The sequence below is a fragment of the Falco cherrug genome, chromosome 13 (assembly GCF_023634085.1).
Source record: "Falco cherrug isolate bFalChe1 chromosome 13, bFalChe1.pri, whole genome shotgun sequence".
NCBI classification, from domain to species: Eukaryota; Metazoa; Chordata; class Aves; order Falconiformes; family Falconidae; genus Falco; species Falco cherrug.
The window spans coordinates 32,955,439-32,968,644 of record NC_073709.1 but is presented as its reverse complement, the minus strand read 5'-3'; the positions used below and the strand labels follow the sequence as shown (position 1 = coordinate 32,968,644).

General features: G+C 37.8%; 1 protein-coding gene across 20 annotated transcripts in view; it reads left to right on the top strand.

The window, feature by feature from the left end:
- NRXN1 (neurexin 1) overlaps window positions 1–13,206 on the top strand; it is a 730,807-nt gene that overhangs the window by 296,063 nt on the left and 421,538 nt on the right. For all 20 annotated transcript variants that reach the window (XM_055725490.1, XM_055725508.1, XM_055725507.1 and 17 more), the window contains one exon: window positions 4,939–5,377. In XM_055725490.1, the coding sequence (XP_055581465.1) occupies window positions 4,939–5,377 (439 nt within the window). The remainder of the gene's footprint in view (window positions 1–4,938; window positions 5,378–13,206) is intronic.

The window sequence follows — 13,206 nt, the reverse complement described above, 5'->3', positions numbered from 1 at the left end:
GATATAATACAAAAAGAAATCATTAATGTGGACAAGGCTGCACTTTTAATTGGAAATGGTATTGAAATGTGTATTCTTTCACATCATTCATGGTTTTAAATGTCGTGGGATAGTGTCAGTAGAAAGAAATGGTAGGGATTTGTTAATATTAATGGTTTTATTATATTGAGTTCTTAATGTGCTGATTGAAATGCTGTATATTTAGCAAATACCTTTTAATATCAACAGTAAATTCCTTGTCTTCTCCTTCACTTTTTCTGAGTTATTCATACATGTATACCTTGCTGATTTATCAATATATTTTCATTGGCTGTGTTACTATATTTTTTTGTTGTTGAATGCACCTGCCATGATGACTGGCAAAATCTGTAGTGAATTCTTAATACATTTCTACAGTTCATTGCATCTGGCCCTGGCTTGCAATGAATTATGTACATGATCTATCTTTGGGAAGCATGAGTTAATTTTGCTTGTGCTCCAAGATGACTGCAGACCATGTTAAAAAGAGTGTTGAGCTTAAGTTAATATTTGCTGTCTCTTAGCTGGACTTACTTGTTAAAACTCAGCACTGTGATATTTTAAGTTACTCAGCATGTGGTTGGCCTGGATGGTAGTAAAGGGAGCTCACATCTTGATTGTGAAATGATATGTAGGTCTGCCCTTTTTCTCCTGAAAAACAAATCTATTCCTTGCTTTGGGTAGCTCTTGCAAATTATGTGGGGAATTGCTAACTGCTCCTTTTTCTTGGGAGTTTAGGTGACCTTTTGCAGTTTCCAAGAATGAGGTAATTGGATATTTTCAAGACTGAGGTCTTGACCTTTCCTTAATAAGATGAAAGAATACAGTGAATGGAAGACAAATTCAAGGTGCTCTTAATAGCGTGATAAAATTCCCCAAGGGCTGGCAGGTTCATGCGTAGAAAAATGGGACCTTTGTTGCCGAGGTGAGCGAGCGAGCAGCCAGGGCTAGCCCGATGGATGCGCTAGGAGAGCACGGGGCGGAGCGAGGATGCTGCTGGTAGGGTGTGTAGGAGTAAAGGTGAACGTGACTCAAATACTTCTCTGTTGCAAATTGCCTTCACTTGACTAATTGTGGCTCCATGTCTCTATCTGAGGGAGAATGTGTTGAGCTGACGTTAAAGAACAATATGTAGGCTGTCTTAGGGCTTATATTATCCACCGCTATTTCCATCTATTAAAAGCATGTTTGTTCTTATGTACCCAGAAGGAAAATATAATTACAAAAGCAGACTCTTTGGAAAATAATAAATAAGTAAATTTACAAATTGAATTTATTTGTACCCTAGAGGGTATTGATTCTGAAGCATATACCTCCATGAGTTATAAAGTAGATATTAGTCCCAGAATTATTCCTTTCTCTTTTCCTGAAATTTACTGACTACTGCTTTTCTCCTTTTTACTGTGCCTCACTGATGGCTGAGTACATCCTTCATGGACAGGGAGATGGGTAGAGGGGTAAGAATCTCAGCATAACACCAGGACACAGGCTTCCAAATGCTAGCTGCATTCAGTTAATAGTTCACAGGTCTTTTCAGTTACAGTTTTCAGTTACAGTTCATATGTTTCTGGTTTAATGTTAATTATCTATGATAATTCAGTTCCCAATTTTTGATTTTGTAAGATTAAAATATAAACATCCTAAAACTTAAAAGATAAACACTCTAAAACATAGATGTGTAAACCTTTTTGTGTTTCCACACAATGAATGCACTAAGATGCAAACATTCACATCTCAGTAACTACAGAGCTTTAATTGCAGAATATAGAAGTAAGAAACTGTCACATTCAATATTTAGGGATTCCAAGGATGTTTTAATATTAGTGGCATAAAATTCCCAATATTTGCTGCTCCTAATAAGCACTCTGGCAGTTTTCCCCTCATGTTATATATTAAGCTGCTTAGAGCTGTTGACGAGTTTCTGAGAAAACTATTGGCAGTATTCCTGATTTAACTTTGTCCATCAGGTCCTTGAACCATACTTAATAAAAACTATTGTTTCTGAGTTGGCAAATTACTTCAAAGCCTATAAAGATATTTTAGACCACAAGGAATGCTTAGTTCTCCTTTTATGTCTGCTCAGTTCTTCTATCATAGCTATTAACTACTAATTTTATTATATCCGACAACTTGAATTTGTCCATAAACAAGAAATTCTCTTTGTACATTTATTTGTACTGTCCTGGTACCTACTTTTGTTCAGTAGGCAATTAAAGAATATTTTCTCCTCATGTTCTTTGTTGCCTTAATTACTTTCACTGTCAACAGCATGATTTAATTCTAATGAAAGCCCATTTGTTCCTTCTTTTTACCGTATCCTCTAATCTCTGTTTAATGGTTTTCAGTCTATTCTAGAAAGGCTGCCCCTATAACACCTTCAAATGAGGAGTTATTTTTTATCCAATGGGAGATGACTTGCGTGTGCTTATTCTCCAGTACTTTTCTGAATTCCTTTGCGTTATCTGTGGTCTCTGAGGTGTTACAGAGGTATTGGATAAATGCAAACATGGACTGTTATTCTCTAAGTTTACACATTAGTGCAATTCTAGTCACTTCTGATGTCTTCACTTAAAGACATCATTTTTCTTATGTGATTTTTCTTATGTGACATTATGATGTCACATAAAGACATCATAAAAACAAAAAACACATGTCCTTTGCCTCTCTGTGGAGTATCATTCCTGCTGTCAGGAATCCACACTGAAGTTCATTTGTTGTCTTTGGAGATACAGCTTCAGTAGAAACAGCAGTATTTGTACTGAACCCTGAAATAAAATAGAGAAATAGGCTTATTTATTAGCTTTTAGGATAAAGTTTTGATGTTGCCTACTGGGGTTTAGCCACAGCGCTACAACAAGCACTACAACAAGCACTACACAGCTGCTCTCTCAGTCCCCCCATCCCCCCTGGTAGGATGGGGAGGAGAATCAGCTCATGGGGTTTACCTTTTTTGAGATAAGAACAGTTTAATAACTGAAATAAAAATCTAATAGTAATTGTAATGAAAAGGAAGAAGAGAGGAATAAAACCCAAGAGAAACAAGTGATGCACAGCACAGTTGCTCACCGCCCGCCGACTGATGCCCAGCCCGTCCCCGAGCAGCGATCGACCCCTCCCACCAACTGCCCCCAGTTTACATACTGAGCGTGACGCTCTATGGTATGGAACATCCCTATGGATAGCTCGGGTCAGCTGTCCTGGCTCTGCTCCCTGCCGGCTTCTTGTGCACCGGCCCCTGGGCAGAGCACAGGGAACTGGAAAGTTCTTGACTTAGGGTAAGTGCTACTTAGCAACAACTAAACCATCAGCACGTCATCACCGTTATTCTCACACTAAATGCAAATCCAAGGTGCTGTACCAGCTACCAGGAAGAAAATTAACTCTTATCCCAGCCAAAACCAGGACAAGTAGAATAATTCTGCCGTAGCTTATGATGAAATGTGCTAGGTGGATAATGATATAATTAGAAGGAACACAGTTCTTACAGTAAAAAAAAGTCAATCTATCAATCACCTCTTTAATGTTCTGTTATCTTTAAACACTGTTTATTAATAGCAGCTATCACTGGCGGGGTATGCCATCTTAGGTTGTGCGTACGCCAGTGTTTTGATTTCTAACAGTAGCACAGCTCCGCAGTGCATCCCCCATCTCTTCTACTTACGGTGTGTCAGTTCAGTCTGCAGAGTGGGTTTTGTCTGTGTTCAAACTCTGCTTCGGAGGAAATTAATCTGGGAGCTTTACCCTAAGCTATGCACTAAGCACTTTCTAACCTCTAATGGAGATGTGAAGTCTAAACCAGTGACTGGTCCCCAGAACATCTTCAGACTATATTGTATACTCGGAACGCTGGATCAGGGGTCAGACATGATCTGCACCTGAATGGTATAGAATCTGTAGATGAAGAAGTCTCAGCACAAAGTGCTTTAATCTGCTGAGCTGTTGCTTTTGCTCTGGATTGCTTTCTGATGGAGGCTTAAGCTTAGGAACAGAGAAGAAGGTTTTAGCTTCTGTCACCATGCTTTCATATTTAGCCCTTCAGTGGTATTTTAACTTGAGTGTTTCATTTACTGAATAACTAAAAATATTGACAAAACCCTTGTTGCACACCTTTGCTGCTGGAGAGCTTCTTTTAAGCAGTCCTTGTATCCTAGACAGCACAGAAATAGCAGCAATTTCAGGATATACTAATAAAGACTAGAACCCTGGGAAATGGTTATATTACAACAGGCTTCTCTGGACAGATTAAATATGTGATTTGAAACAAGAATATTTTCTGTGGAAATATTCTTTAAGCTAGTATTGTTTTTCATTTTTATGAGAAAAGTCTTCAGTCAGGGGAAAATATGTAAGCAGTTTTATTTTTTGTCCCGTTGGACTGGCTCAAAGATTGTCCTGTTTTGATCTGTATTATACTACTTTCCCTATTTTATAGCTTTATGAGTACCATGGATGCTGCTGTTCTTCAGCTCCAAGGACAAACTGAAAAGATGTGAAATCATGAAGGATCTGACCTTGGTACATTTTCTGTACGTGAAAAGAAGAGTTAAGACAGTGACAAGGGGTTTAGGGGAAGAAGAAATCTAATACCTTTCTAGGTAGCAGAATGGCTGTACAAAGAGGGGTTTTAAGCAATCAAGGCCATGCAAGCTAATTTGCAACTGATAGTATAAATTATGTGCAGATTTTTCAGATTGTTTGAATTAATTCTAGGGATATTTTTAGAGCAACTTTGTTTGGTTTAATGAAAACTATTATTAAATAGTTAGTCAATGAAAATAGCTATTTAATTTTGTGTGTATGTAAATTATCATATTCATATGCCATCATTATTTTCCTTTAAATAATATGCCTATTCAGGATTATATCTGTTTGGTTAAAATGGTCAAGTTCCTTTTAGTAACCTCTCTGCTTTGCTTGCAGGTTGTATATAAAAATAATGATGTCAGGTTGGAGTTATCTCGACTTGCCAAGCAAGGAGATCCTAAAATGAAGATTCATGGGGTTGTAGCATTTAAATGTGAGAATGTTGCAACCTTAGATCCAATCACATTTGAAACACCAGAGTCTTTCATCTCTTTGCCAAAGTGGAATGCCAAGAAAACAGGCTCAATATCATTTGACTTTCGTACAACTGAGCCAAATGGTCTGATTCTTTTCAGTCATGGAAAACCAAGGCACCAAAAAGATGCCAAACACCCACAAATGGTGAAGGTTGACTTTTTTGCCATTGAGATGCTTGATGGCCACCTCTACCTGCTGTTAGACATGGGATCAGGTACTATAAAAATAAAAGCCTTGCAGAAGAAAGTGAATGACGGTGAATGGTACCACGTGGATTTTCAACGGGATGGACGATCAGGTAAGCCACTTTTTTTTTTTTTTTAATATTCAGTATGTTTTTTTCATGTTATATCTGAGACAATAATGGGTATATATTATGTTGCCACAATTAGAGCTGTGCTTCATCTGACAAATAGAGGAAATAAAACAAGTCATTGCTGTCAGGTACCAGAATGCAATGGTTTGCAGAGTAAAAAAATCTTACAGTAACATTTATTGGGTAATCAGGTACTTAATCTTCCAAGTAAGTGTGCTGTGTGCTTCAAAAACAAACTGTAATCTCCCTCTGTGCTTGCTTACACCAAAGAGCTGAAGTGGCAAGTTTCAGGAATAAAAATAAAGCAAAAAAGAATTACTGAAAGTAGTCTCCAACATAGGGAATAGTTGGCCCAGGGAAACAGCACAGACCTTCCAATCATGTCAGCAGATCTCAGCATTATTAAATGATATGCTAATGAATGGCTAACAACATGTATCAGCAGAAATGGATATAAGTGACTTGCCGTATTCTGTCAGTATGATTCATGTTCTGTAGTTTACTCAACAAATTATCTCACTGACAAGGGTAGAAATAAAGAATCCATAATCTCTTCCTACTGCTACTGAAATCTGTTATCGCATAAAATGCATTTAACTAGTAAAATTGTCCTTGTGTTTCTGCTGCATCTGATCTTGAGTATATATGTTGACTTCAGCAAACAATCAATATCCACTAGTTGAAGGACAAATCTGTTCTGTGGTTTCTTTCTTGTAGTTCATGCCAGGATTTTGGAGGGGGGCAGGGAAGTGTACTAAGTCTGTAATTCAGTCCATCAAAGAATTATCCAATTATTATCAGTAGCCGATCTGAATTTTATGTACACTCTGAAACGGAGTGTTGGAAACCCAAACCACCTCCTTTTCTGGATTTTGTGAAGTTTTCTCCACTTCCTCCCTTCTGACTCCTTTTTCATCACTCATGTTTATAATTTCTTTCTGAAACTTCACTCTCAAAAAGTTATTGTTTTATGACTTTCTTACTACCCACAAATCAGATTTCAGATCATGCAAATCTTAGGTGCAGGTTTAAATTGAAGATTTCAGTCAAATCCATGCTGAAAGTCAGACCAAATTCAGTTGATCATTTTGTCCTAGGATTATGAAAAATTATTATTTGATTCCTGTGCTGTGTGGCTTCAAATTCTCATTGTAGAGAGTTTGATTTTCTGATTATAGTATGTCAGTTGCTTATTTATATTTCTTGAGGTTAAAAATGACCAAACAAGCAAAACAAAAAACCAACCCCAAACAAAACACACAACTTCTCAATATCCTCAGCTGTGATTGAATATCCAGCAGTTATATTATTTATACTACAATCTGTCTTCATTTCAGGCTTCCTTCTTAAGTGGTGTTTCAGTGATTCATACGAGGCAGTAATTTCTGTGGTAAGCATGCCTGTGGGACTCCACTGAAAGCAAAGTTTATTCTTACATCCAAAGTCAACACTACTATAAAGAAAAGAAATAAATGCATAGCAAATGTTTACATTTGAAGATACATTCTGCACTTTCATTACTTCACAAATACTGTAGCTCACAAGTGCCATTAAGAGAATTTAGGGTATAGTTTATTTAATTCTTATAACTGTCGATGGACATCAGCAAGAAGGTAGGCTAATTTTAGGAAGCAATGCACATCTGGCAATCAGAACTGCATACTATTTTTAAGTAGATGTATAAAGAGTCAATTATATATGTAAAATAAATATTAATGCAGCTGATGAACCTACCTATGATCAAGACAGGTGAACCTTATTTACCTTGTCACTCTTGAACACTGACCATAGCACCTATTTGCATTAAAACATTGAGCTATTACCAGGAAGAGTTAATAAATATGTAGGCACCTGGATTGAAAAACTGAATTTCTAGCTGAAATATGAACCACACATCAAAGATTCTCTGTGATTTTAATACACACAATAATACTTTATAGTAGGAGAAAGACCAGTAACAGTGGCAATGCTGTTATTTTGCTTAATGATTATATTGGCTGAGTATAATCTTAGACCATCAGATTTAACCAGGTAAAACGACTACCTAACAATTAATATACCTAATGAACTGTATGTTTCTATTTTCTCCAGATTGGAACGGGAAGTATCAATTTGTTATATTTAGATTTCTTCATGACTTATGTATGTTCATCTATTATGCTTTTTTCCATGAATAAAAAAAATCCACTTTTCTAGGAAGATTTTTCATTTATTTTCCTCAGCCAAAACCAAATATCAAATGTACTGGAAATCATGTGAATATGATTGCTTTTCACTTGCTTACCTTCAGACTTTTTGTATAAGTGAATGAATATACCCTATATATTGGGGGGGGTGGGGGTGGGGGGGGGTGTGGAAAAGGAAAAGAAAAAGGTTTTGCTGTTGCTGCTGACAAAATACCTTCTAACCTATCAAGTATAAAGGAAGAGATTCTCCTGTTAATGAATAAGTAGCTTAAAGAACCTGGGATTTATTTTTCTTTTTAGTGAAGTTTGGTGTCTTGCAACCTTTTACTCCTATCTTCAAATCCAATGCAGAGTGGTTGCCTCAGATAATAGAAAGCTGTGACATTTCTCAAGGAGCTTTGCTAATTTCCTTGACTTTTGTATTAGCTGGATCAGCAAGTACTCGTTTTATTTTTCATTCTTTGCTCTCGTCCACACTGTCACAGAGAGCATCCACTCTAAACTACTTGACTTTGCCATTGCCCGTCTGGGACTGCGGAGGGGGAGATGTAAGAATTGAGAGCAGATTTTAAAACTGTACTTAGTAAGGCCCTAATCACTAGTAATTTTGCTGATCTTAGTTTTTACGAAATAGAAGGAAGGGGGAAGAAACGTTCCCTGTAATTTCCTTTGGCTGAAGGAACTTTTGACCTATCGTTCTTATAAAAGTTTGTCACCATAGAACCCCATCCTGCTGCCTGTAGGACCTGCTCTGAGCACTTCTTTACCTAAAAAGCAGATCTTTGATGAGAAGGAACTCCTGAGATCCTATTTCCCAGTGTAAAGTAAAGATTGATTTCATACCTTCTCCATTGGTCCATCTATCCTGCTAGGCATGCAGCAGAGGAAAGGGAAGACACGTTCTCCAGCAGTCTGTCTTTTTTGCAGATGTCCAGCGGAGGACACAACCTGGCACCAGCTGGTGTGTCCTGTCACGTGAGCTGAGCTCCCTTCCAGTGCTCATGGTTATTCAGAGTTCCTGCAAAGGACAGCAGCTTCACAGCTGCTTCACATGTGCCCCTGGGCTTGGCCGTGGGCTGGGCGCTGTGGGCAAGGTCCTCAGCACGGCTATTATACTACGCTTTAGCACACTAGATGTAAAGTGTCTTTGAAATATCTTACTCTGATTTTTCACTTTTCTTAATAAGCAAATGTGTGTCACCTGCACAAAAACCACCTAAAGAGCCCACGTAAGGTAAGCATGGAGATCAGAACAGTTGTAGTAGCTGCAGTTACAATCTTCATATTTAACTGATCAGAATTCAGACAAGGTTTAGAAATACGTTTTAGTTTCTTATACACAGACTTATGAAAAAGTGAATTGCTGAGATAATTAATATGATTGGAGAGGCTCATTAACTCATACCTAGGGGAAATGTTTGTCAGTTGTGCTCTTAAACAGTACTGCCAACTCTGCAGTAAAAGAACTAGGAAAAAAAAAAAAAAAGTCCAAACTAAGTAAAATAAAAAACCAACAACCACCATGAAGCAGCTGTAAAGGTGTTTGCTTACAGTTTTTCTTGTAACACGGTAGAGTTAGGTTTAATAACTGTTTTCTGAGACTTGGGTGTTGTTTAAAAACTTGTTAAACTGTTTACCATACTCAAGGATAACCTTACAAGTGTTCCTTGACTAAAATGCCGTTCATCCTTTGGAAAACATCATTAGGCAGATGGAGAGGAAGAAGAAACTTACTCTTATTGTCAACCTCCAATTACGCACTGCAGTGTAAACCAGAATGTATCAGAACGTGTTCATAAGTAGGTCGCACGTAAAGGCTAAGAAGTCACTGAAATTTTGAACTAGTTAGAGTTTCAGCATAAACACTAGAAATTATCTCAAGAGTATGTAATTAGAGCATAACTATAATCAGTATCTCGCTGTAAGTAGTTCTTTGAAGATATCCATTACATGCATTGCTGTTGCAGATTCCTCTTTTTCACATGTATGCTTCTATAGACTCCTTCCCCCTCGTCCCAGCCTTTTAAGAACTGCCAGATTTACATGTTCCTATTTCAACAGATGTTAATAATTTACATATTTGAGATAATGGGTTTATCTTGCATTTTAGGGACAATTCTTCCAATGATTCTGTTACTGTCTTTCATTTATTCATAAGCTCATAGAAAAACTGAGTTGGGTGACCTTGACAGGTCCTCTATTTTACCTCTCCAACAAAAGTAGCGGTAACGTACTTGTCAGTCTCAACAGGTGTGTGTCGACTTAACCCAGCAGTGGACACTGTACCACCTCTCCATGTAATCATTCATAAAGTGAATATTTTTGCATGCTAAACAAACCATTTTGTCTGTAATTTCCGTTTTCACAGCAGGCACAACAATTTTTTCCAGTGTCATAGCCCCACGCTTTTTGTGATTTGATTGCTGTTATCTCAGTCTCCACTTTTCTTCATACACTAGGAAACCCCAGCTGCTTCCTCTCCCCATATGCCATGTTCTGTAGCTATTGGCCACCTTTTTAATTGCCATTTTCTGCAGTCTTCTCAGCTGATCTGCATCTTTCTTCAAGTTTAAGGTAAACCTTACCAATGCTCAGTAAAGTGGTACGATAGGCTTCTCTGTACCCTGCTATGTAATTTCCATTTTGCTCATATGTATGCTATTGTTCACTTACTGTTGACTCTTCCTTTTGAAGAACTGCCCACTAATCAGTTATCCTTTAAGTCAGTAATTCTTACCAAAAAATGATTATTTCATTAGTTTTTCTCGATCTTCCTTCAATATATAAAGACGTTTCTGAATGTTTAAATTGGGCTCTGGGACATACCATAGAATCGGAGGACCTGTAGGTCATTATAAGATCCTTAAATTTACACCCAGTTTCTGGAGATAAGAAATGCTACCTGTTTTAGAGCCTGAAGCTAGATCATGAATTCCCAGACTAAATAAATCACCCCACATCTTCTTGTCTTTCAGTCATCCACTTTTTCTTCTTTCAGTTGGACAAACCAAATGGTAACAGCTTTTCCCCCATTTCTTTTTTTCTTGTTGAAGTACGGGCAGTATTTCCTACAAGTAGTAAAAAACTTTACAAGCAAGCTGCTTGTCTCCTGGCAGACATTGCTGCCTCAGGACTGCTCTTTCCAAAGAAATAGTTGAACTACTAATCTGGTCATGGGTGCTGTTATGCTAGGTACCATGCAAAGATGTAACTGAGAAGCCAATGCTTTTCTGAATCTGCAGTTTCCTATCATATTCTGTTATGTTTAGGTTATTCTATAAAACAAGATGTGTCCCATTCTTTTCCCTCTTATCCAGCTTGACAATACTGGTGTGAGAAGGGTTGATGTTACATTATCTTTACAGGGTAAATTTTTAACCTTTTCCTGTGCTGACCACATACGACATTTGTATGCTCCATTAGCTTCCCTTCTTCCTGCCTCCCTGGAAAGTGATGTCTTGTCACATTTGTAAGTAGAAACATCCAAATGGATTAGAGCAAACTGGTGGTTTGACAGAACAATTCTTTTTAATCTGCCTATAATTCCCAGAGAAAGTAGGATTGAAATCCGGCAAAGGGGGTGTGCATTACTGCCCTTGCATTCTGTGGTAGCATCTGCCATTGTCATGAGGTCCAGCCTGGGATGGTTTCAGTAGAACTTGAAAAATTTCCCTCAATAAAGATGGCTGGCTTAAAAAACCCAACCAAACGAAAAACCGACACAAACAAAAGCGACACAAACCAAAACAAACAAAAAACCCCCAAACCCACAAAACAAAAATCCCAGCTAGAAACAGCGCATTCTACCTGTGTCACAGCTCTGGATGCACTGTGACTCCAAAGGTGTTTGTAGACCCATTATTTATTTTCCATAGGCCCATGTTGTATGAACTCGAGTTTCGGATTTTATTTTAGGATGTTTAAAAGAACCTGTAATTTTTCATGTACTTTGGAAGTCGTCTTCTGTTCCCCCTTATTTTTCTTGATTTTTTTTTTTCACCTGCATTTGCAAAGCAGTTAGTGAGTAAAGTCTGCATTACCTGTCAGAGTACGTGAACAGTACTTTGAATACCACCAGCAGTGATGGTTTGTGGCTGCGTGGACAGTTCAGCCAGAAACTATGATAACTTATAAGTGATAGCACGAAACTCGTGGTGCGCAGGCAGGGGTTTTCTCCTATTAGCTAGACTAAAGCCTATTTGTATTATAGCTATAGTTCTTGTTCTATACAGTGTGCTATATGGTGTTTTGATAATGAAAAAAGCTCCTGCGTAACAGCTGAGCCTGGGTGACTTGTTAAAGCTTTGAGTCTTCTGCGGGTGCTATTTGACTTAGTGTAGCTCTCAACAAAAAGGATTAAATAAAGGTAACTTACAGTGGTTTGATTAAGGGTAATTCACACACTATGTAGGTCAGCTGAAGTGTCATGGCTATGTCCAGCAGCAAATTGGAGATAGTCCAGCTGGGTAATCGGGGTTCCATGGTCTTCAAAAGCATGAAAAAGATGGACAGAAGAGCAGTTGCCTGTTGTGCTTTTCTACCCGTAGTCATTACACCCTATGATTACACTGAGGTTTCAGAGGGCTTCTCCCAAGGAGTATTTTATGTGGTGTCATTTCTTGGGGAGGGAAAAGGTTCATTTCTTTAAGAAGTTTTTGATATCTATTCAAAATAATACTTAAGCTCTCTGGGGTAATCCTTTATGACATACAGAAGAAAGTTGTCATGCTTCAGTCTATCACCCAAATATAATTCATAGTCACCAGAACGTAGTGGTGACTTACAATTCCCTTTACCATCCACCTTTCTCATCCTACTATGCTTGCAAAACTTAGTTTTTGAACCACCATGTTAATGTCACAGCTACATTGGCTGAGATTTACCTGTCTTCCTATGCATTAAGAGCCATCGAGACTTAGTGGATTATTATTTTTCATAGAAATGTAGCCCCATTTATCTTCCAGCATCATGAATACCTTGAAAATGCAAATGTCTTTTTTCCAGCAAAACCCAGTACTGTGGAAATGCATGAGTTGGAGGTTGGAGGCTGCAGCTGAGTTAACTTGTGTGGGTGCAAGTGCTATCTGAACATAGGTTTAAAACATTTGGTCCTAAATTAGCCTGTACAGCAACAGGTGGGAGCAAGCAACAATAGCAGTAAGAAATACTGTGAGCACAAGTATGACTTAAATTTACAGCATGTCTAATTATTTTTTTTTAAAGGAGAAATGATTTATTGCCTGTAAGCAGTCCTTGATACTTAGGATGCTCTCAGAAAAGCTAGTTATGTTGGTTTAACAGGTCATTCACGGGGGTCCTTGTTTGATACAGCTTATTAACAAAATCAAACCTCATAATGTTTATGCTTGTATGCCTACAATCAAATCTATAGCAAGTGTTCCATATGACTGCCAAGTTTTGCTTCAAGAATCTGAGCAGCAAAACAAATATTTAGAGTTATCAAAGTGTAATAGCCTTAATTTTAAGAGGGTGGATGCTGGAAGAGAAAAGATCCTGGTTCAACATGCCTATTTCTTATGGTTCAGACTGGAAGTTCACTTTATACCTCTGTGACTCAACTGTCACAGGAAATGCTTCTGATAATACAAAAAAGGGAAAACTGAC